At 42.2% G+C, this 26,222-nt stretch overlaps 1 protein-coding gene across 3 annotated transcripts in view; it reads left to right on the top strand.

Moving 5' to 3' along the window:
* Positions 1-26,222, top strand: part of LOC109398403 (uncharacterized) — a 698,553-nt gene that overhangs the window by 298,317 nt on the left and 374,014 nt on the right. For all 3 annotated transcript variants that reach the window (XM_062853887.1, XM_062853889.1, XM_062853888.1), the window contains 5 exons: positions 5,799-5,857; positions 13,680-13,861; positions 15,113-18,871; positions 18,947-19,291; positions 19,639-19,728. In XM_062853887.1, coding sequence (XP_062709871.1) covers positions 5,799-5,857; positions 13,680-13,861; positions 15,113-18,871; positions 18,947-19,291; positions 19,639-19,728 — 4,435 coding nt within the window. The remainder of the gene's footprint in view (positions 1-5,798; positions 5,858-13,679; positions 13,862-15,112; positions 18,872-18,946; positions 19,292-19,638; positions 19,729-26,222) is intronic.

Here is a 26,222-nt window from a genome sequence, read left to right as displayed (position 1 = left end):
GGAATTTCAGAAGAAATCCAAGTAGGCATTTCTGAAAGAATGACTGATGCAATTTCTAAAGAATTCTTCAGTAGCATCTCTGTAAAATCTCAGGAAGTACTCTGGAATGAAACTCTAGCGAGAAACATCTGAAGAAATCCCACGGAAATTATTGAAGGCATTTTATTAGGAATTTCTTAAGAAATTCCTGGATTTATTCTTGGACCAATCAGTGGACATATTTCTGAGGCAATTCCTGTATGAATATCTGGAGAAATTTTTTTTTTTATTACCGTACAAGTTTGGGCCGAAGGGTCGCAGATTTTCATAAAACTTTTTTCCACAGGAAGGGTAATATGAATAAAAAAATGAAAAAAAAACAATGAAGGTCGCCTATTTTCCCGGAACTCAGGCGGAATTTTCTTGTTTTCCACTGACACTACTTACTTTGAAAAATCATAATTCATGAACGAAGCATCGTACAAACAATTTTTTTTAATGAAAATGAAAACAAATTTTCTGTGGAATAAAAAAAAGTTGTTTTTCGTTCCTGAGTTATGGTCAGTATTGTGAAAAATTACCATATAATATAGGCTATGGCTTGGGCTGTGGTCATTTTTCACAAAATTGGCCATAGCTCAGAAAAGAAAAAAAAAGTGCATTCTAAAAATTTCAGCGAATCAAATTTTTTGAAATCACCTCCTCAATTTTTTTTTTTAATTTTCCACGAATTCGGGCATAGTTTTTCCGGTTTTTCTTTACGAATTTTCTGAACGGTGGAAAATTGGGTGGAAAACTTTTTTCGCTTGATATATTTTTTGGATTCCTGAGTAAATTTGCTTTGATTTTCATTAAAAAACTTTGTTTCTACAATGCTTCGTTCTTGAGTTAACAAAAAAGGCTTCTATGGCACATTTGGACATTTTTCAACACAATTGGCCATAACTCAAAAACGAAAAAAAAGTGCATTCTAAATATTTCAGTGATTGAAGCTTATGAAATAACCTTCTCAAAAATATTATTTTGAAAATTTTCCAAGAGTTCGGGCATAGTTTTTTAGCTTTTCTTTACATATTTTCTCAACTGTGGAAAATTATGTGGGAAACTATTTTTAGATTTTTTTAGATTTCTGAGAAAATTTTCTTTCATTTTCATCAAAAAACTATGTTCTACGATGCTTCGTTTTGAGTTATGATTTTTCAAAGTAAGTAGTGACAGGGAAAAACAAAAAAAATCATCTTAGTTTTCTGGAAAAATAGGCGATCCTGAATTTTTCTATTTTTTTTGTTCATATATCCATGAGCCCTGCCTGTGGAAAAAGTTTCATGAAATCCCAATTTGTACGAAAATAAAAAAAAACCGTGAAATACATGCCAGAATGTCTGGATTAATTCCTGACGAAATCTCAGGAGGAATTCCTGGCTGAATCACACAAACCAACGATACAAGAGTCACTGTATCCCTGAATAAATATATGGACACATTCATGCAGGAATTTTCAATAGAATCCCTAGAGTATATTCCTGAACATTCTGCGCCTTCTACTCCTATCTTGAAGGAGTTTCTGAAGTAATCTTTGGAAGTTTTTTTTTTTAATTTCAACTGAAAGAGTTTACGAAAGAATCTTTGAAATCACTTCTGAAATTTATAAACTAATACCTAGAAGAATTTTCAGGATTATCTCTGGCAGAGTTTCAGAAGGAACCCACAAAAATCAACCTTAAAAAAAATTTGGAGAAATTTCTGGACAGCTTTTTCAGGAAATAACTAAAGCAAGCCCTGGAGAAATTACTTTAAAAATCCCTAGAAGAATTTCTAAAAAAAATCGCAGAAGCAGTTTCTGAATGAACCTTGATTGATCGAAAATCCAAAATTTCTTTCCAAAATACCTCCAGTACTTCCAAAAGTAGTTTCTTTTTTTTCAGAAATGCTTCCGTAGATTCGTGCAGAAAACCTACTATTTTCCAAAAATTCCCTTATTCAGAAATGCTGACTGTTATTTCTTCTAAGATTTTTTCAAGAATTTCTTCTGGGTTTTTGAAACACTAAAACCTCTTTTTATGCTTGTTATTTTTATACACTTTTAATATATGCCCCTTTTTTATGCCCTGCATAAAAAGAGGGAAAGCTACTCAGAACCAATATTGTGCATAAGAATATTTGATGACGGGAACTATTGCAACGGCGTCCAGGGGGTTTTTATGGGGGAGAACTAAGGAAGGTTACAGGGACGTGTCAGGGGGTCCCAAGGGGGTTCAGCGGGGTACCAGAATATTACAAAGAGGGGGATTTCAGGAGTCTGAGGGGGTTTTCGAGGCATTTCCAATGGTTTCATAGGATTTTCGACGAGTTTATGCGTTACAAGTACGTTTTCGGGGGTTTTCGAAGTCCCGCGTGCAATACATAGGGTCCTAGAGGGTTTTAGGGGGATTACATTGGATCCGAGGGGGTTCAAGTTTTTTTAGGCATTTCAGGAAGTTTCAAAGTATTATGAAAGCGTTACGTTGTAAGATGCGTAACTTTGGGTCCGAGGGTGTGTAAGGGGGATCTTGGAAGCATTTCAGGAAGTTTCAGAGGGTTTTTAAAAACCCCTTCACATTATCTTTTGAAACGCACCTGAAAACCCCTTTAATTTAAAGATGTTCCTGATACCCCCTGACACGACCCTGACCTAAAATGCCTCAAAATGTCCGCAAAACCTCAGTAATCCCATAGAAACGCACTTGAAATCATCATAATCAGTTTGAAATGCCTCTGAAGCCCCTTTGGACGCCTTTAATAGGGTCCATAGACCCTCTGAAACGCACCTTAAACCTCCTTGAAACGCCCCTGAAATGCTATCAAGTGTCCCTTAAACCTCTAGAAAGGCCTTTAAAATGTTCCTGAAAAAACGCCCCTGATGCCCCTTTGAATCCCCTCTTTTTGGATATCTGGGAACTTTCTGGAAACCTCCTTAGCTCCACCTCAAATGCCAAGAAGCAAGGCTGTTCTCGCGCACTAGATTCCCTCATGAAAGCCCGAACTTAATGTACATATGCACAAATTTCCCTCATGTTATTTCTTTTTTAATTTATGCAGTCCCATCCATGTGCATAAAAAGAGGTTCCAGTGTAATAATTAATGCAAAATCTGAAGACACCAATAATGTTGTTTTTATTCTTCCAGAACTTTTATTATGGCTCTGGTTCTGGCATGGTTCCCCTGTAAAATTATGGATTGATGCAATTTGATTTATTTTATGTACCCCAATTTACTATTCCAAGGTTTAAAGGGATTCTTTTGGAAATACAATTCGTAAAAAAATATCGGAAGAAATCTTTTGAAAAATGTAAAAATGAAACCCAGATGCAAATACGAAATTTCCGTTTACAGTGGTGATAAAAACAAGATAAGTATTCGGAACATTACTCGAATAAGACCTTCTATGAATTATCTTATTACGTCACTTTAACGTACTCTTTGTTTGGAGTAAATAAAACATCAAAATGTATGTTCAAACAAAGTCAAACCAATTTCCTGATTCCTACAGTATTCTCTAAGGAAATACCTGAGGAAATTTCTAGAAGAACTAGCACCAGGGTGAACAGCAAAAATGTTCGAAGAAATCTCAGGAATTCCAACGGAATCTGAGGAGTGATTTACAAAAGAAGTTTCAAAAGAATGCCTTAATAAATTCTTGATGGAATTTCACAGTTCGCCAAAATTTTTGCTCAGCCCTAAATTGCTCTCGACTAATAACTCATAACTCTGAAGCTTTGGCTCTCCTCGTTCTGGGAGAGAGGAGGGGCATTGATTTGAAATTTTGGAAAATTCGAACATTATCTAGGTTTTTCGGTCGCCGTTTCGGCCAAATGCACGATATCAAAATGCTATATTTTTGATTTTATTTTAAAAATAAATCTTAAAAATCAATTCAATAACAAATTTTGAAAACGACGTATAATCAATGCTACACCATTGATTATACGTCGTTTTCAAAATTTGTTACTGAATCATCTTAAAATAATTATTTATGAAACGACTTGCAAAATAATGATTATCACAGCGCGAGTCGTTTTATCCAACGAGGCTTTCCGAAACTAAAATCTTCGGAAAGACGTTTGTTCTATTTCAAAGCTAGAACAGCTCCAGCACTTTCCTATCCAAGAAAATATTCCTACTGACTAAAACAAAAATATTCTTCGGGATAGAAGGCATCCTATATTAAGTAGGTACATTGGTTTAGAATTGAATAAGACAGTACAGTACTATAGATAGTAGAGTAAACATAGATACGCGGACATCTCCGAGTTAAATGTTTCAAGCGTGGAATCATGACGTCATGCTCGTTTGGATAAAGATTTTGACAGTTCGTTTGGATATAACGGACTCATCACCGCAAATCTATAAATGTTTACTCTACTATCTATATTAAACAATACACATTCTGCAAAATTACTTTCCCGTATCAGTTTCTCCATCAACTAGTTATCCTGTTATCGCTCGACAAAATCCCCAATCCCAAGCTGTGTATCTAATCATCATTCCCATAATCTTCTAATCAATCACTCTTAGCACCCCAAAGCCCAGCACGACCTACATCCGTAGCGCCACCTCACCGGAAACATGCCAACAAGACTAATCTGTAACTTTTCCACCCCTAACTCTCTTCCATGCTATCGCTTCACTATCTTTCGTACTCACTGCATATCTCGTTCGCCGTATCTCTCCGACGCATCTTCACTCCACATCACCGACATCGAAATCAACAATCAACCGAACCGACATCGACAACTTCTGCTGACAATCGCTCAATTGACTCTTGTGAAAAAATAAAATAAATCTCCAATCACAATCACAATTTAATCATCACACCACGGTCGAACGCACCACAGTGGCTAGACGAGCACTACTCCCCCGTCCCCCTGTTCTGCATTGTGTTTGCTCGAGAGGTGCAAAAGTTTGTAAGTGTTTGAATCATCATAACCCCCGAATATGTTCAGAATCAGACCAGCACCAACAACTTCCAAATGAAAAACAACAACAACATGTTGCACCACACCACCACCACCACCACTGGCACTGCTCGTCACCGAGTGCCAAAACAAATTATCACCAATTATGGGTTCGCTCGTTCTAATCTCCTTTGCCCCGTTGCACCTGTTTTAACTTTTCCTGCTACGTAATTAATTTTCTCCGTGTTGACGGGTCCTTTGTCACGCTACACAGATCGTAGTTTTCGTAGTTTCATTGGTTGCAATTTTGCTTGTTTGTCGCTTTCTTCTATTGTGTGTAACTTCTCAATACACGTGGACACTACAAGGATACTGGATAAACATTTTGGGTTTGGGTTTTGTGCTCACCAACAGATTTCTAACCATACACTTGCCATGAATTGTAATACTGTTTTAAACTAAGCAGCATAACATCACCTTTTGTTAACTTTATGGAACACAGTGAAACATACTTGTAGTGCACATTTGAAGACTTGTGCGACTCTCACAATTCAAAAACAACACTCACATCTACTGTATGCTACATTAAAGATACAAATTTTCAAAATTCATTTACTTGGAGAATGATCATCATCGACGTTTCGTACCTTCTGTAATACCTTAATCAGGACCAAAAACTGAAACGTCGCCGAAGATCACATTGACCAAATGGATTTTTGAAATTCCACAACCACTAACCACAGTTCCTTGAAAACAGTCGATTCCAACATAAATACTCTCACTTTAGGAATTTCCAAACCGTAAAAAAATGTAAAATTTTTCTAATATATTGGTTCTATCTTACTTTTGTTTCTTTTCTTCACATACGTGCATTTGGATCGACAGCAATTGGAGCATCAGAAACTCAGTACCAGTAAAACGTACACCGAAGGAAACTTGTCCAGGTTAGTATTTGCCGTTTCTTCACAGACAATCAGACGTTTCATTTGGAACGAGTTGTGATTAAAATCATCGTCATGAAAACATAACACTAGTTTACCCGAGCAGGTGGAAAAATCTAATAAATAGCATTATCAGTTAGGCTGACACAAATTTCGATTTACTCTAATGTCAAATGGTATTAAGTGCAATGGGGGACATTCGGTGCGGTTTATGGGCGGAGTGAAAAGTTAAAGAGTGTTAAGTTGGAGCGGGATGGAGACTGGTCTTCTAACAAAACTAGCAATCCGCTGAAGCAATATAAACAAAGTTTATATTCACAAAATGTTATCCAACTATATTCGGTCAAGTAGAGAGATCAATAGACACATTCCACGCACTTCTACACCGTGGTTTTTTGACTTCATTGAACGATATTTCCGGGCTCTAGCTGTCGATTTTGATTCTTTTTGCACCAAAATGAAAATAATTACTTATATTCTTCGAATAGTATCTGAAACATTGAAAACTACTATAATAAAATAGCAAATTTCTTGTCGTTTGGTCAAAAATCTTCATTTTTTGCGATGGTGTCCCGTTACGCTGTATATCTTGATATATTTTGATGTACAAATGTTCAATTCCTAGCTAGAAAGCATAAAATGAATCTTCTATTCAAATCTGATCATTTGATATGCTGGTTAGCATGTATTTAACAACATAACAATTTTTGGAAGCAAAAGTTTGATTCTCGCGCAAAACGTAACGCGTGGAATGTGTCAATAACTGTTTAGGGTATTGGAGATCAAGTAGTGTTGTACTTACATGGTTTTCCTATTTCTCCCTAAAATTTGCCTTTTTAAAGTCCATTACATCCATCTGAATTCCTTTTTTATCTGTATTAACGAGATTTTTAGCCCTGGGCTAGTTCATCTCGGTACCCACGCTTTACTTCCCTTCCGAAGGAAGAATTCACATTTTGCGAGTTTGTCGGGAGTGGGATTCGATCCCAGGTCCTCTCGGCGTGATAGTCACGTGCTTTAACCATCACACCAGGTCCGCTCCACCCCCAGAAACTTCTCTCAAACCCCACCAACTTCCCTGTAATCCCATGAAACACTCTAAAACCTCCGAAAACGTCCAGAAACGACTTAAGGTGAAGATATGACGAAGCCACACCTCGAATTTTCAAGAGCACAAATCTGAAGAACCGAATGTCGGTTTACGCTGAAAAGTTGATCGATTGGTCACCACCAGCGGGTCACCAATCGATCAACTTTTCAGCTCAAACAGACATTCGGTTCTTCAGATTTGTGCTCTTGAAAATTCGAGATGTGGCTTCGTTATATATTCACCTTAAAATATCTGTAAAACTTACCCCTGAAACCCTCTGAAATGTCGAATATTACCTCGAATAAAAATCTTAACACCTTGAAACTCTTTGAAATGCCTTCAAATCCCTCAGAAAACTCCCTTGAGCCAAATGGCACAAATTTCTCAAATTGAGGAAACGTGCCTCTGAAGCCGACCTACTGATACCACCCTGAGACCCCCGTAGACTTTTCTTAAACTCTGCTGAAGCCCCTTGAAATCCCCTGAAAACCACTGAACCGCCATCAAACCTTTGTCAAACCCCCCTTAAACTCCCCTAAATGCTCCCGGAAAGTCCCAGATATCTCCGAAATCCTTACCGAACGCCATTGAACCCGAGCAGAAGGGAATACTAACAACATCATAAAATGTGTTATTTTGGCAAAATAACTGAGTATGTAAAGAGCTTTTTTCATGTTATTAACATAACATACCATGTTATAAACTTGTCTGTCATAAGCGGCAAAATAACAAAGATCATAACAAAAAAATGTAGTTACATAACAACTTAATAACAGTGAATTTTTACAATAATGTTTCAATAACAAATTTTGAAATTAAGAAGTCATTGATAACAATATGGATGCAAAATGAGTTATAATATCAGAATTATAACAAAGATTTTTTTTATCCTCGCAAGGTAGGTACGTATGTAACCCCTAAGATCGAGCCATTTCAGAGGAAAAAATGAATTTCTGTTGATTCCATTATGAAAATAAAAAATAATAAGCAGCCATGACTAAGGCCAAAACCCACTATAACCAGAAGCCAGTCATTCAAAGAGAATGGCACGCTTCCAGTCTTCCTGGCCCAAACAGTTTTGAGACAATTTCAAAATTATTTTGTTTATGAGTTATGGTGGATCATGGTTGTTCACTTTTTCATTTCCAAAATAGAACCAACAGAAATTCCACATTTTTTCCACTGAAAAGTTCAGCTTAACCGATTCATAGACACCGAAGATTTGGCTCATAGACTCCAAACATTACTTTTTGTATAAAAATCATCAAATGTTAACTTTTTCATTTCTTTTGCCGTAAATCTCGCATGGTGTAGTTGTGATTGCAAAACTTTATTGTTGTGCTATTGATGATGAAATAATGGTGCACTCTCAATAATTCAATAATAACAGAACTTGTTTTACAACAAAACATCTTAATAAAATGTTTTTTTTTTAAGAAAATATATATATAGCAAAATAAGGTTGCCCAACAAAACCTGTGGAATAAACCACAAGCAGTTAAGAATAACAAACCAAGATATAAAAACAGGTTTTATGATTCAGTTGTTATTACTTTGATATTCTCCTCTGCTCGGGAATCCTCTCGAATTGCCTTAAAATCATTCAGACCCCCCTCCCCCGCTCCCCCTGAGATTCCCGTAAACTTTCCTTGAACTCTACTGACGCCTCTGACGCACAGCTTTGAAATCCTCTGGAATCCTTTTGAAATTCTTAGAAAGCCTCCAGTGACCCCTGTTAAAGTGTTAACTCTACTGAAGGTCACTGAAACCTTCTGAAATTCATTGTAAGCCACCTGAAACTTTCATAAAGACCTCTAAAGCCCTCTGAAACCCTCTACACCAGGGCTGCCCAACCTTTTTCGTTTGTTTCATACATTTTTGGTCCGTGTGGGGCTTAAAATTGACAGATTTAAGATCTTTAAGGACGAACGGGACGAACGAGGAAATATCTGCCATTGCTCTGTTGCTACTGAGATGGTAATCTCGGATTCTACTTCATATTTTGCAACAAAAACTTATCATTGTGTATGCTCACTTGCAGTGCATATGCTGATTGTTTTTTCCAGAATTTATAAGACTTTTTGTGTTGTAGCGAAAAAGATTGATAATTTTTGTTCTTTTGGTCACTCGAGTCAAGAGATTAATGACAAAACTGGTAACAAATTTGTTCTGAAATATGTAGCAGAACTTTTTATAATTTTGTTATGATTATATCTCAGCTTGTTACGTTTTTGTTTTAATGGAATGAGTTTTGTTAGATTGTTAGAGAAAATATTTTGAAATTTTATGATTTTTGTTAAAATATTTTTAATATTTTTATTTTATATTAAATACAATAATTATAATTGTTGCTTTTAAATAGAAAAGAAACAATGACACCTAAAAAGAAGCTAAAACATAAAATTGTCAATGATTTTTTTTTTAATTTGTTAATACGTCGAAAGCCATTTTAGGATATACAGAAATGTCTTGAATATCAGCTAAAAATATTAAAGTTTTGATTGCCTAGGCAAGAAAAAATATAAAAATGCTTAAGCTATACCCCGTCTAAAGGCGGGGTTGGGTATTAGAGGATGAGAAAGAAAAAGTAGTACATAATGACGGGAACTATGGCATCAATTTTTTAAGGGAAAAAGCGAAATGAGGAATCAGAAAGCTCTAAAAGAGGGAGGGACAAAAGGGCTAATTGAGAGGTCTTAATGGGAGGAGCAATAGAGGTCCCCAAAGACGATTTGTGTGGTTCCGTGGCGATTCAATGTGATTTTAGAGGGTTTAGAATGCCTCCTTAGGATTCCAAAGCAGAGGTTGTTTAAGGGGGTTTCTGGGAAAGTTTTAAAAGGATTTTAGAGACGTTTTAGATCAACGAGAGTTTCACGGGCGTTCCATTGCATCTCAGGGATTTTCAGGAAAGTTTCATGTGTGTTTAACGGAGTCTAATGGGTTTTCAAGGGGGTTTAGATGGTTTGCAAACCCTCCTTTGGAAGTTTTGCAAAGGGCGTTACAGGGTTTTCAGGAGGTCTCATGGGATTTAAGCAGATTTAAGAGTTCAGACAGGGTTCCCGATTTCAACCCTATATAGGACTCTGTTTTCAAGGGCGTTTGAGGTAATTTGTTTTTATGTCGCACGTTTTTGATTTGTGATGTATGTTTTTTTTATCATTTGTTTATATTTTTTTTTGGTACATTTGTTACATTGTTACCAAACGAGGGACTACACCGCGACTTAAAAATTATATCAAGTTTATATCACATTGTGTTGTGTTATTATAAAAAAATAGTTAGTTAGTGAGGCAAAGTATTGAGATTTCATTATTGATATTATTCCTTTACATGTATTGGAAAAATAACAATAAAGTTTATCCTCACTTTACCTAGGGTATAACTTTTTTCACAGGCATTGGATCACTTTGCGATCTTCGACAAAGTTGTTTGGCATATAGTCACCTACAATAATACCAAAGGGTTTGATTATTGACCGCTTACAGCGCCACCTAGCGGCAAGATTCTAAAACTTAAAATTACTGCATACATTTGGCCAAGTTTTCACATACAAACTTCAAGCGTTTTGAGCGCCCCCTTAGACTTAATTGATTTTGCTCAAATTTTGAACGTAGCTTCTGGGAGTCCAAAACAACTGATTTTGGAGGTAAGACTTGGCATTTTTCGAAATTTTTGTTTTTCATATAAGTGTGGGCCACCTTAATGCTCATGCTTATACTCAATTCTGGATTAAACCCGGGAGAATCTCAGGAGAAGCCTATGATGGAAATCTTGGTAGGAAACCTAGATGAAGTCAATCAATATATAATGGATAATGTATAATTTATAATATACTTCAGAATTTTTAAAAGCACCATGTAGCTAAGTCTTAACCCTTTATAAGGCAGTAGCGTCAATCTTTTTCAGCTCATTTATACCTGGGATTACTAACAACGCTGGGTATGTTTTGGTCCAGAACTAAGGTTTAATCTCAATTTGGGAGCTGTTTGTTGACTGAAAAATGGCAAAATTTGATTGATTGATGAAAATAAACTCAAACTTACTGTAAAACCGATAGGAATGTTGTTTGGTGGGTCGAGGAGATAGTAGTCCTGGCTTTTACTTTTGTTGTAGAAGACTGTCAACCCACACTACTTGGACCTTCCTCTATTGAGCAAATTTTTCCCTATGGTTTAGAAGGAAAAAAAAGCTAAGCAGGTACGAATTGGAAACTAGCCTTAACCCTCGAACGATCGCGCTGTTGTATTTTGTACAACACGTTGAAAAATCTCGCTTTTTGTACTCAGCATTAGCGTGGTGCTGACGCAGGTAGTCAACCGCGCAAGTTGTGGAAGGTTAAAAAGGTAACTCTCCATTGAAAATATTCGAAAAAAAAGGAATAACAAATTACATTACACTGGAACCTGTATCTATGCCATGGTCTGGGGGTTAACAAATTGAAACGGGCAAAAAAAGAGAAATTTGTGCATAATTAAGTCAGGGCTGTAATTAGCGAATCTAGTTCGCGTGAACAGGGCATTTGAGATGGGGACATGGGGGTTTCCAGGAAGTTCCCCAAAAGCCCAACGAAAGGGGGATTTTAGGATCTTCAGATGCGTTTCAGAGGATTTCTTTTTCTAGCATTTTAAGGGCGTTCCGCCAAGTTTCATGGGCGTTTCACGCTGCTTTTATGGCAGTTAAAATAGTATTAAGGGAATTTATACAGGCATCCCAAAGGCATTTCAGAAAATTTTCGGGGCGTTCCAAGGGATTTTAGGTTTTTCAAATTGATCATGATCATTTCAAGGGCGTTTCAATGAGATTACGGAGGCTTCAGAGGCGTTTCGAAGCATTTCAGGTAGGGTCATATAATGTAGGATTCAGGAACATTTCAGGTTTTCAGGGACATTTCAAATTGCTTACGGAGATTTCTAGCGTAATTCAATGAGATCATGGAGATTTCAGTGGCGTTTCAAGGCATTTTCCAGACGTTCCAAAGGTTTTCGTGAGGAGGTTTGATATTTTTGATATTTTGATACCAGATCGAGCTGTCCGCCCCCTTGGAATATCCTCTGAAATTTCCGAATACACTTCTGAAATCCCCCTTAAACCCTTATGGACCCCATGAAACTCGTCTAAGACCCTCTAAATGCAGCTAAAATGCTTATGCGTCTATGGACCCCAAGTAAACGCACCTGCGACTTTCCGAAACCATCAAAAACCCCTCCGAACTCCGCCAAAAATCCTCTAAAACGTCCTGAAATGCTCCCAAGATCCCTTAAAACCCCTTCGGTCCCATGTAATGCTCCTGAGACCCTCCAACCATCCCCACCCCCCTGAAAACGCCTGCGTTATGCCTCTGAAACCCGCCGAAAATCCACTGAAACTACCTTGTCTGAAATGTAGCACGCAAATTACGGCTAATAGTTTTCCCGTCTTCTGCTTCGTTCCCTGGCTCCGAAAACAGACGGCTTAAGCGCCACCTCCGAAGAGGACCGTCTGTCGAGTTATGTTTGCCCGGCAAGAAACCCAACCTCAGGGCGGGTTTGTTTTATAAGAGACCAAATAGCGATTTAGGGACGATACAGAAAACTAAAAAGTACGGTGGATCGAGATATCTCACTTATAGAGGTCGCCTTAAGCGATTCTCAAAATATGGTTGATGCTAACCGTCGTTCTACCAACTAACAAAGACACCACTCACGAGTATCATCATTGGAAGAACTCACCAATTCAAATTTTCCTGTTAGCTTCGGACACGTGAGTGGAGCCTTAGACCGACTTTTGGTTATTCTGATTTGTGTTCTTGAAAATTTGAAATGTGGCTTCGTCAAATCTTCAGTTGAAATGCCCCCGAAAACGTCCCCGAAACCTGCTCCGAAAATCAATGTCCCCGATCTGATCTCCAGGTACCCCACTAAAATCCCTTTGGATCTTCTGAAACGCTTCTAAGACCTCTTAAAACGCCCCTGAGACCCCCTGAATCTCTCCCAAGAGATCTCTTGAATCGCAAGCGTCTCTGAGACCCCTTGGAGCCCTTTGAGATGTAAACGCCCCTAAGACCTCCTGGTACACCCTGGTACCCCTTGGATGCCCCTGAGGCCCCCTAGAACCCCCCTGAGACTGCCTAAAACTTCCTTGAGACCCCCTGAAGCACTCCTAAGACTTCCTACAATCCCTAAAGCCCCCTGTGAGAGCCCTGAAACCCCCTTAAACGCTGCTAAGATCTTCTGGTACCCCACTGAAACCCCTTTTTGTTCCCCTGCAACCTCCCCTTGTTCGTCCCGATAAACGTCCCCTGGCCGCCGTTGCCATATTTACAGTCATTATTACATTATCTTATGCACAATATTGTAGGGCATTAAAAAGGTGCATAGATTGAAAGTGCATAAAAATAACCTGCATAAGAAAAGGTTTGAGTCTTTAGAACAGCATTTAAACTAATTCAAATTGGATCATATATTTTATATGGTAAATCTTTTTTTATGATGAATGATTAATGATTGATTAAATTTGTTTTCTTATGATTATGATTACTGATTAATGATTAAATTGCGAAATTAGTGTGATTATTGATTAATGACTAAACGATAAATTTTTGTGATTATGATTAATGATTTTTGATTAATCTTAATCATTAATCATCAATCATGATTAAATTTATGATTAATCATTAACGCTCTGAGAAAAATCCATGAAACACTCTTCAATGACATCAAAATACTCAAACTCGACCTTCATTTCTAATTTCTCCAGAGCCCTCAGCAAAGAGCAAGGCGGCTACGACAGCGACACGACGCTAATCTTCCGCAAGAAGGAACCCCCCACCAGCGCAGCGCTGAGCCCCATCGAGCAGAAGCAGTACTACAAGAACATGCAGGCAGGTGGTGAAATCCCCGTCCAAGGATTCCGCAAGCCGGCACCGGAAAAGCCCAAAGGTAAGCAGACTTCCACCGCGGCTGAATATTGATCGCTTTCGATTAACACTCACACACTGGCAAAAGTGCGGCGTCAATTCACCGACGACGTCAGGAGGCAATCCTGGCCGAGATTTACTCACCCCCACACACACACGGTGGAGGATTAAATAAGCTTACAATCTAATTCAATCTCATGGCGCTAAGCTCCGGATACGAGTTCGGAAGCAACGGTTCTATTTGTTTTACAATCTGTCTCCCCAAGCTGTCTTTCCTTCTCTCAATAACGAAGTGCTGACCATTATTGCCAGGGAGATTTATCCCATCATGGTCGAACCGCATTTTATTGCTAATAATTCCACACGTAATAAACATTTCTTGACCAGAGTGAAATTGCACAAAAGCTACGACGATGACGACGACGACGGCCGGGTGTGTTTGGTTGTGGTGTTTCTCAACATTTGCGCTCTGCCGGATGATTTCCGGCAGGTGTTACGTGCCGTTGTCATAAATCCTCTGCAACTAATCCACACTGAACTATTGTACATTTAGATACGTATAATAGGGTGTTCTCTTCTATGGAAGAATGCGAAACAGGCAAACAGACAGGATTTGCCAAAAAGGTTTGTTTGTTCAAAAATGGCATCTGTTGGGTGCAATCTAATAATCAGATAGTCCAACAGATGGGGATAGTATTTTAAAACCAAACTTCGCTCAAGAACTTTCAAATAACCAGTCTGTTTGTCTATGGAAAGGGAAAGGGACTATAACATAAGCGCCTGCAAGGTATACTAACAGAGTAACTGCAGCACTATCGCATGAATTGGCATGTTTGCATTCCTGCTCGGTTTATCGGAATCGTAAACGATAATGGCTCGTATTGGGTATGTGGTTCAAGATGGTCAATTTACAGTGGCACGATCAGCATTTGCACATTCTACGCCTTCGCCTCACCTCTCACATGCATGAAACATACAATATAGACACAACAAAATAGATGTTTGCTTACACTTAAGATTATCATATGATTTTATACCGTCCCGCCGGCAGTCGGGGTGGTTTACTTTACTGCAGAGCCCTAACTAGCACACCCGTTTGATGGCACCGAGTGTGTGTGTGTTTTTGCGTCGACACCGAGCAGCCTCAATGATTTCTTAACAATGAGTGAGTCACGTGCAGCAGCGGTCTACAACCAAGGTTCAGGTGGCACCTATCAACGATGATTACAACGTAAATTCTTCAGCGTTCGATACTGCTTCTATTCCCCGACAGATGGCGACAGCGAACTGCAGGTCCAGATTCAAGAGGTTGTCCAAGAAGTTCTACCTACCATGGCAACCAATCCGTTTTTGGTTCCTCCAAAGGAGATCACTTGCTATCCGATCACCAGCATTTCACGTCCGCTAGACATGTTTGGACCTTTCCCGAAGGAAGTGCGTTCCTTTGTACCGGTGGCGCCACCTGCACCCCCAAATCGCAAGTCTTCTCGCAGTAATTCCACTTTGAGAATTATGTCCCAAATCAAAACAAAGAACTACGACAAGAAAACGGTGGTTGAAGCAAGCAGCAGCAGCGCCGCTGGTACCAAAACCCTTCGGAAAGTGGACCAATACAGGTCCAAATCCGCCGGACCGGTCTTTGCCACCTCCTATGTGGCTTCTTCGATCAAGGAAGAGAAAAACCTGGAGAACAGTACTCGCGTAGCTAAACGATATACTTATCGTGCAAGCTCCAGCAGCCCTGTCAGAAAGGCTAGCCCGAGTCCGGTAGCTTTTGGCAGAGGAATCTCCAAGGAAAGGACGTTCGCCGAAGAAAAGAAACGATTGGAACAGAAACTACCGAAGGTATGCGGCAGAGACGTAACCGTCTCCACGAGTATCCTCCGCAATCCGGAGCTCAAATCTCCAAACGAGGTCAAGAAAGCTCTTCGCAGCTCATACCTTCCGTTGGTCATCGATAGACCGGAGCGATTCGCCACAGCTTCCAGAACTCTTCGTCGCATTTCATCCAATTTCAAGAGCGCTTCCAGCATCTACTCATCCAAACAGAGTCTCAGTAAAGCCAGCACTTCTTCCGTCGGAGCAGGCAAGAAAGACGACAAAGCTCTAAAAGTAACCGTATCCGTGTCATCTCGTGGAAAAGAACTCGTTCGTGCCTCGACCACGCAAAAACCTCAGAAAACCAAAGGCAAAACTTCTCCAACAATCACCATCAAATCCAATATCCAGAAGGTCACCAAAAGTCTCGGTCTCAAATCGAAAACCCCTTCCACCCAAAGCCTGGCCCGCACCAACTCGACCTTCTCGATCGACTCCACCAACTCCAAACGCAAATCGCGTGCCTCCTTTATCCCAGCTTCCTTCACTTCCAAAAAGCCTTCCACTCTTGTCCCGATAACGCGAAAAGATCCCGCCAAACCATCCCGGAAATCGAAAAAAGTCGAAAGCTACAGCGAGCGTATCGTCCAGCAAAACGACCTCGTACGCACGGATTCTTTTTTCCAGAATCTATTCCTGAGGAAATCCTCGCCGGTACCGCCCGGCTGCAGCTCCGGAGCCGATCCACCTCAGACCTCGGTCCGGGAGAAGGCTCGCTTGTGGAACAGCTTGTCGGCGAAATCCGAACCCTCGTTGAAGCAGCCGAACTACTATCTCACCCAGGCCAAACCCGTATCGTTATCGAAATTCAAAACGATGGATACCGGATACGGTACATGCCGTAGTGGAAGCCCCACCCGTGGAACCATTACCACCGGTGAGGTCATCGAGCAGGTGCAACGGTACGAATCGCTGATTCAGTTGACCGACGAGGAGGATGAGTTTGGCTACCTGCGAGGACGCAGCATGAAGATAGACTACAGCTACCATGAGCGCAGCAAGAGCGAACCACCGGTACAGACGTTGATCGCCGAGGTCGTTCATACGGACGGCCCAAGAACCCTTCTGGGAAGAAAGTCAGTCGAATATTCGCAGACTACCAAGCGATCATCTCGATCGCCATCCTGCCGGCGAATTCAGCACTTCAAAGGCGAAGGCAACGTCAAGAAGATCGTACGCGCACGTAGCCTGAGCACTACTGATCGTAACGCGAATCAGCACTCCGATGAGCTGGTGCGAAGCCACTCGATGAACTTGGGCAGCTACGAGAAGCACGGTCCGATCTGCCGCCACAGACGGTCCGATCGTTTCCAGGACTTGAACGAATTCTATTGCAGCTTGGAACGGCTGGGTCAGCTGGAGAAGGTGACTTCATCGACGGATTTGCGCCCTCGCCGCAAGGAAGAGGAGATTATTGATTTTGATTTATGGCGGAAGGTTCGCGATCAGGAGAAAGTGGAACGGGAGATGAACCAGCTGTTGCATCGGTTGAAGCAGGATCAGAGGGATAAGGATTTGCTGTTTCTGGCACATGATCCGGATGACATCCGCTGGAAAAGCGACTTGGATACTGGGTTGAGAAATAAGGAGAAGTCTGTGGATGATTTGAAGGGGGAGCTGAGCAAGAAGGTATTGCATTTTGAAGAGTTCACGAAGAGGGAGTTAGAAACAAAGAAAGATAATTACAAGCCATTGTGGAGAGGATCTTCGGTGGTGGACGTAGCTTCGCAGATGGCGGAAAAGTACAGTGGTTCGATGTCACTGGAAGCGGATAAACGATACGGAATTAGCAACAATCTGTTGAGTACACTGTCAAGCGATCAGATGAAGAAACTGAAGAGTCAGCTCAGTGAAATTTACTGCCAGAAGGAGGAAGCGAAGGCTGTTCCCAAGGAGGAATATGTTATTCATGTCCCAGAAGCAAGAAGCAAGTCAGCTTCAAGCACGCTCAAGGTTAGGAGCAATTCTGTTTTGACCAAGGATCAGGTGAACGAAGCACAATTCAGACCGCGAATCGAGAAAGAAAGCAAGGTTGCTACTATCCAGAAGACGTTCGAGCAGAAGAACAAGCAGGATGCTCTCTGTCAAGAGTTGAAGAACAAGATCATGGAAAAGCACGCAAGTCACACACTGCCCAGTATGAAGAAAAAGGAGCGGCCATCGATATTGCCTCAAAAGGAAGAGTATTTCTCACTTCAGACCGATTATCGAATGACACACGGCGGAAAGAAGTTTGAGGAAGCTAGCGAGGAAGTTGTTATGCGAAAGTCGAGGACGCTGGATAGAGAACGTCCGCATTCGTACTGCGAAACGGAGAGTGTATCTTCAGAGACCAGCAACAGGACAGTGATTTTTCGAAATACTTCCGATGACGTCAAGAGCAAAATCAAGTATTTCGAAGAAAGACGCAAAGAGGACGTACCTACTGTTACCGTCTACCACGCAAGGGAATCATCCACGGATGAGGATGACACCGCCAAGGTAAGCGAGGAGCGGACCATTGAAGTGAAGACTTCTCAAGGAGTGTCACCGCTATTGAACTCCCAGTCGTACACAGATTTGAAGGATCTCTTCGGAGAAAAACCTTCCATGATGTACGCTTACAACTACCAGGAAAGCAAACAGCCTTCAAAAAACTTCACGTTTCGTTCGCGTAGCTCTACTCCGGAATACGCGACGTGCATTCAAACCGGAGAAGTGAAGAAGATAAAGGATAAGTTCGAAAGCTTAGACGCAAACATGTGGAAACAACCGTCGAGAGACACGAGCCCTCGTCAATATCAAAGCGATTCCGAACTGAATCGACCTTTCGGGGAAAGAGAAATTGTAAAGGCGAACAGGAAGATTACAGTGAAGCAACACGAAACTGGGGATGTATCAAGGATGACTCACAAATACGAAGTACAATCATCACGAGCTCGCAGTCGAAAGAGGAAGGAGCGGGCTAATTCACCGATTCCAAAGCACCCGCTTCGTAAGGATGATCGTTTCATGCCGCACATCAACGTCATCAGTAAAACGGCATCACTGAAGCGGGAAATCAAGAGTTCACGTTCTCCACCGAGAGAACGATCGACGAGTGGAGGCTGCAGCGGTCCAGAGGTCGAGAAGATCAAAAGTAAGTTTGAAACGGTGGAGAACCTGTCGATATTGGGTAAGATGTATACTTCCGTTCCGGACATTCGCGAGCTTAAAGATATCTCCAACTACCTTTCCGGTCCCTGGGTAGCCCACCAATATCCCAAGCCCGCAGACAATGCACGCTCGATCACTGCACCAGACCAGTCACCACCGGGGCAGAAGCCTGGCCGTCGACACCGGCACCGGAGCGATAAGCTTCGCTCCTGTTCAACCTCACCGCCAAGGCACAAGGACAAATCGGACGGGACCGCTTTCTTGAAACAGTTCTATGACGTCTTCGCCGAGCAGAAGTTCGACCCAAGCATCCATCGGCCCAAGTATCGGTACGTTCCGGACCGGCAGCTGAACGCGGAGCATCTCTGGAAGAAGATCCAGACTATGACTGGCAGCCGCGGAGGTGGTTGTACTGCCAAGGCTTCCGTCACCTTTGAAGGTTGACTGTTTTAATATATTCTATCTAGCTTCCGAATTGCACCCTACATTTCTCATCTGTACAAACCACAAACATATTCCATACCAAAACGCGGACAAAGGTTCGACTCGCTAGTTTGAAGCTTCTTTACTGACCTGAAGTTTACCGTGGAGTGGACACTAACTGCTTAACGACAGACTAGCCTTTCCGACTCCTATCCTTCAGTCTACCCTCTCTATTCTTTATTCTTCTGTTCTTTATCTATAATAGCATCTAAGTTCTTTACAACCATAGCCCCGTTTTCTGTTCTGCCATAGTTCTCATTGATTTTGTTCGACCGACCTTCCCATATTCCTTCCGTCATTTAGAATTTAGTAACGTGCCTCCAGCGCCTCCCATGAAAGGAACGCCACTGCCCAACTCCTCCTCCCCGTACTCGAAGAGCTCAAACGAACCAGGTGAGTAGATATCTTTCCTTTGATCAAGACACCACATATGAATGTTCATTTTTTCATGGGGTCTAGTCAGCAATAGTTGCTATAGATTATGTAGTTTTTAGAATCAATCACTATACTGTCCCCACTCGCATAACAGTCTCATCTTTGCTGGGTTTCGTATTGAAATGGAACTGTTATTCGAGCGGGGGCAGTACAGTAGTCATAGTCATACTGTTAGAGTGAACGCAGGCATCATGAATCAATACGCATGCACTAATAGAGCATGAATCTTACTTATACATATCTGAGAAACACGTATGATGAAGTGTGATAACCACCTTTCAACAGTGTTAGCGCCGTAACATTAAGACAATTATATGGAACGAAAGTTTTTAAACGATGCAATGGTCAATCAAACGCTAAATTCAATAAACGAATCACAGTTTTTTGGATTAATTTCTGCTTTTCCCATATTATCGCAGAAGTTCTCTTGTGGAAGCAGACAAAATCCATTTGATGATCGTCAAATTCAGAATTTCATGAATTTTCTAAATGTAACGCATTTCCAATGTAAAATGTTTTTCGACCATGTTTATAAGACATTATAGCAAAGTCCTTGTTTGATCGCTGGAAAATTTATACAGCATGAAAATTTCCTGAAACAAAGCATCGTTTCGTCGATACCCACCATAATTGCATCAAAGTCTCTGATAAAAACCTGCACCCAACTCTACTCGTTCGGCTTCCGCACTGCTCGCTAAGGGATATCCAGTTTCAAAGGAAAGCAAAAGTGCATTGACTGCATCATCTTCAGACGAACGAGGAAGTAGCTAGTTGTCACTTCACTTTCACGGGCGGATGGCATTTGCCCGCTGGCACGTTACACTCTTCAGGTTTTGCACTGCGAGGCACTGCTGCAGTAGCAACGATGAGGTCGTAGCTCAGCTCAGCTTGAGCATGGATCAACTACCCGAGTGAACAGTTACCGTGATTTCGGGTGAAATTGATCAGTGGGGTGAAATTGATCAACGAGAGGGCCATTTTTATTTGTTAAAAATAACGCTTTAAACTTTAAACAATTTGTAAAAAATGACCATCATCTGGCTCAAGGGCTATTGAATGGTGAGTTTACATGTTTTACAGCCAATTAGTCACATATTTCTGTATAAAATTCAATATTTTCCGAAACTGCCTGTCAGGCGAAATTCAAAGCCACTTTCAAACTTTTGTTACCGTAGCTGTATCGCAAATGTAATGAATATTCAAATTAATGTTTCTAGCTGCCAAGTATTCGCTAAACCCGAATTCGTCTTTAAATGGAATTTATGCATAAAATTGCACTTTTCCGGATGATATATCATATTTAGTATGGGAATTGCATACTTTCAGGCGTTTTCATAAGATTTATGAACTTGTACTCGGGATACGATAGTACTTCAATAAGTGCAAATCGCTCGCGAAATAAACATCAAGTTGTCCTTGATTTATCGCTTCAAATCATCAAAATTGGTGATCCCATCGGAGTTTACCTCGACACGTACCTCTGTGAAGTGAAGTTCTGGTGAATTAAGTTGGAAATGCGACAAATTTAGTGCTATTCTGACTGTGAAAATATCACGCGGTTCGACTTTGTTTATGGTCTCACCCATACACACATCGTCACGACAGTGATAACAAAAAGCGCTGACCCGATCGGTCGGTTGTTCCAAAACGGAAACATCATCGGTAGTGCAATTCGTTTTTATTTCCACTTCGAACACCGAAAGTGACATCTGAGCAGTGAGTTACAACCCGGACTAATGTCCGGTAGCTCTTCTGGCCCCTACGGGGGCCCAGCAGGGCTACAGCTCAGACGGAATAAACCTGAATGGATGCTGGGTCCAAACGACTTGGGCCAAGTGATGGTTCTAGTTCTTCGACGGAAAACTGACAATACGGATTCCGACAATCAATCGAACAACGATGCTCCGCTGCCGGACACATTCATTGTAGGAACCTCCATCGAACTGGTTATTGGCACAAAGGAAGCTAGGGCACTAAATGCATCTCGCGAAGGGCGTGGGTCGCGGTACCTACTACGCGCGAGTTCAACCAACGTCATCGATAAGCTCACCAAAATGACTGAATTGACAGACGGCACAAAAATCGAGATTGTTCCCCATCCGACGCTCAATACAGTGCAAGGAATTGTGTACGATGCTGATTCCGTGAACAAGGATGAAAAATCGATCCAGGAACATTTGGAATCCCAAGGGGTCCAAGCCGTGCGGCGGATCAAAAAACGAGTAAATGGTACGTTGAAAAACACTCCGCTACTTGTGCTTTCGTTTTGTGGTACAATACTTCCAGATCATGTGTATTTTGGTCTCATGCGTGTCGAAGTACGTGTATACTACCCTTCTCCATTGCTCTGCTTCAATTGTGCTGCCTATGGTCACTCAAAAAAGATCTGTGAAAAAACCACAATCTGTTTACGATGCTCAACTTCACATGACATACCTGAAGGAGAGCAGTGTAAAAATGCAGCTAATTGTCTCTACTGCAATGCTGGTCACCAAGTCACGTCACGCGACTGCCCAAAGTTCAAAGAAGAAGAGAAAATCATTCGCCTGAAAACCGATCAAGGAATCACTTTTGCTGAAGCTAGACGTCTATGTGCTGAAGAATCTAAACGACAGACCTACGCTGGAGTTATCCGAGACCAAATGCAGCAAGAACTGGCCGCAAAGGACCTAGTCATAGCTGCCCTGCAAAAACAAGTTGCCTTGCTGTCCAAAGAACTGGCTAGCTTGAAGGACATGCTAAAACCAAGTAGTGAAAGCCACCCAGCAGCATCACAAGACCCACGGCCCTCAACATCCACTCAGAAAACAGTACAACAAACGACCCGATCCGCTTCGCAAACCGAACGACAATCGCGGAAAGATCAATCATCTCCCACAGTCCGTCGGCGAGAGAACCAGAAGAGCAACAAATCTGGTTACGGCATTGTGACGCGCAGTAAAAGTGGAAAAAGGCCCATGGAAACATCGCCCACCGAAGCGTTCCATAACCCAGGGAAACGTAGTTCTGTACTCCCCGGAACAGCCAATTCACCCGCCACCATCAATATCAACAATGGCTAAGGAACGTGATAGAGATATACACACGATCTTTGATGATGACTACCCTGCAACGGAAAAGGACACCCCAACGGAAAAACGAACTGTACACTCTCGCAATAACCGCATCCTTCCTGCTCTTTCATCTGAAGAATACGACAGAATCCACAATCTCAACACTAAACCATCAACGAGCAGAACCTTCTTCACTGCTCAACTCGATTCGCCAAGCGCGAGGCCTACCACGTCGACCCTGACCAGGGATGTTCCGGAGCAATCCGACGAGCCTCTGGCGGCAGTCGACGTGGTTCGCCCGTTCTCCCGGGCAAGTATTTATGAATATCTCGTACCCACAAAACAGTCCAAGTTCGTATCTTCTCTCACCAACCCAGATCCTGAAACTACAAACAGACAAACAAGTGACGTCAGCATAACGACTACCGGCAAACCTCGACGAGGGGAGGGAGAGCGTGTAGTAACCTCCCCCCTCCCAATTTGGGAAGTGGATGTCTGGGGGGCATCTGATGGGGCCTGTCACGAGTGCCTTGCATCGCGTATACCCTCCCGGAATCCAGTTGAGACGAGTCTCACCACCGCACTACATCAGCACAACACCACTGCCGCAACATTTGGAAAGACATATTTCACGCAAACTGATTCGCCAAGCGCGAGGCTCACCACGTCGACCCTGACCAGGGATGTTCCGGAGCAATCTGACGAGCCTCTGGCGGCAGTCGACGTGGTTTGCCCACCACCCCGGGCAAGTATCTTATCAAATTCCGAACCTGAAAAACAGTTCAAACTCGTTTCTCCTCCCATCATCCTAGACTTCAATAAAACCATCAAACCGATGGGAAACAGCTACATAATGCAAACCGGCGTACTCCAACGAGGGGAAAGTGAACTTGTAGTTACCTCCCCCCTTCCAATCCGTGAAATGGTTGCCAGCCACGAATGCCGCTCATCTCGTGTATCCCTCTCGCATCCAGTCAAAAGTTCCCGTAAAACAAGATCCTTTATGCAGTTTGATTCGCCAAGTGCGAGGCCTACCACGTCGACCCTGACCAGGGATGTCCCGGAGCAATCCGACGAGCCTCTGGCGGCAGTCGACGTGGTTTGCCCATTCTCCCGGGCAAGTACCTTGTCAAATAATATCTCTCCAAAGCAGTTCAATGCCGCCTTTTCTTCCAGTAACCCAGGACGAAACGTACACCCCAGTGTACAAAAGAATAACATCTACTCTTCTACGGATGTCCCCCGAAGAGGAGAAGCAGTAAACGCATCCACCCACATCCATGCATCAGACGGTGCCATGCTTGACTGCCTGCCAACTCGTTCGTGCTCAAGGATTCCACTTGAGTCCGAGAGTACCAATGTTCTACGATCGCCGTCACAATCATCGGATAAATCCGATTCTAGTACTACGGCACCACAAGGAATCAACCCATCGTTTGCCATTCAGTGGAACATCTGCGGGCTCCGCTCTCATCTGAGTGAACTGCAGATTCTGTTAGCGAAATACCAGCCTATGATAGTGTGCCTACAGGAAACAAACGCGGACTATCAAAGAATACCAAGTAGCTGCTTAGGAAGAGAATATGTACTTCTTCTTAGTCAGGGTTCTACACACGGAAGGCAGGGTGCTGGAATGGCCATAAGAAATGGTACGCCCTTTCAGAGAATATGGTTTCGATCAAACATCCAGGCAATCGCCGTACAACTATACGCGCCAACAACGATAACGGTTGTTTCAGTATACCTGCCACCTCAAGACAAAAATGCTGCAAAACTGCTTGGAGAACTCTTGGATGAGCTCCCAAAACCCGCTCTTGTTTTGGGTGATCTGAATGCACACCACTCCGCGTGGGGTAGTCGACTGGCTCAATCGTCGTTTGGAGCCAAAAAACGAGGCGAAGCCGTCCTAGAACTAGTCCTACAGCACGACATGATAGTACTAAACAATGGGTCACACACTCGGATCGATCCAGTAACAGGTGCATCCCAAGCCTTGGATGTGTCTCTGTGCAGTACCTCGTACGCGGGAAAATTCACATGGAAAACACTTCTAGACTACTCCGGTAGCGACCATCTGCCTATCCTGCTTGAAACACCTTCCAACCAAAGCTCCCGAAAATGCCGAAGGAGGTGGATCTTCGAGAAAGCCAACTGGCCACTTTACGAACAGCTGATCACTGATTCCCTACACCCTGGATCCATGCTGACGGTGGACGAGTTCACGAACAGTGTTATTACTGCAGCTGAAGCGAGCATCCCTAGAACATCCGGAAAAGTGGGTCCAAAATCTGTTGTGTGGTGGAACACAGAAGTTGAGTTAGCAATAAAGTCCAGGCGAAAACGACTGCGAGCCCTTCGCCGTCTTAAAGATGACGACCCACATAAAATACTTGCCCTTAAACAATTCCAAGAAGCTAGGTCACATTGTCGAAAGACGATTGGCGACGCCAAGCAACGCAGCTGGGATGCCTTCGTGGAAAGCATAAACCCAGACACTCCACTTACTCAAGTTTGGAGCAACATCAACCGACTTCATGGAAAACGTCAACGCAACACAATATCACTAAACTTACCAACTGGACAAACTAACAATGGACAAGAAGTTGCAAATGCCCTTGCGGATGAGTACCAGAACAAATCGTCCGACGCAAACTATCCAGAAAAATTCCAGAAGAAGCATAAAACAGTTAAGCGCGCACGGCATGAAACTCAACGCCCGAATTTGCATAAACGGTATAATGCGGATTTGACCATTGAGGAACTGATGTGGGCCCTTGATAGACGAGGCGGAAGCTCTACTGGATCCGACAACGTGAGCTACAAATTACTCCAAAGACTACCCTTTTCTGGAAAGGTTGCCCTCCTGGAGCTGTACAATCGGATTTGGGATAGTGGTATCTTTCCAGCGCAGTGGAAAGTAGGTACTGTAATCCCAATTCCAAAACCCGATGCGGACTGCAGTAAACCAGAAAGCTACAGGCCGATAACACTTTTGAGCTGCCTCGGAAAATTATTCGAAAGAATCATAAATAGCCGGCTTATGACAGAATTAGAATCCGCGGGAAAACTGGACCCACGACAACACGCCTTTCGTACTGGGAAAGGGGTTGACTCACACCTTGCCAACCTGGAATCTATGATAAGTCTCCAACATGACGAGCACGTCGAAATCATATCTCTTGACATATCAAAAGCATATGATACAACATATAGACCAGAAATCCTTCGCACTTTGACAAAGTGGAGAATTTCAGGGAGACTGATGAACATCATATCTAGTTTCTTATCCGACCGATTCTTTCGAGTAACCGCAAATGGATCCTTGTCAAGCTTAAGAAGAGCGGATAACGGAGTACCCCAAGGATCAATCCTATCCGTGACACTGTTTCTAGTAGCCAT

This window comes from Aedes albopictus, chromosome 2 (genome assembly GCF_035046485.1).
Source record: "Aedes albopictus strain Foshan chromosome 2, AalbF5, whole genome shotgun sequence".
NCBI classification, from domain to species: domain Eukaryota; kingdom Metazoa; phylum Arthropoda; class Insecta; order Diptera; family Culicidae; genus Aedes; species Aedes albopictus.
Note: the sequence above shows the minus strand (reverse complement) of the source record. Positions and strands in the feature narration are given on the sequence as shown.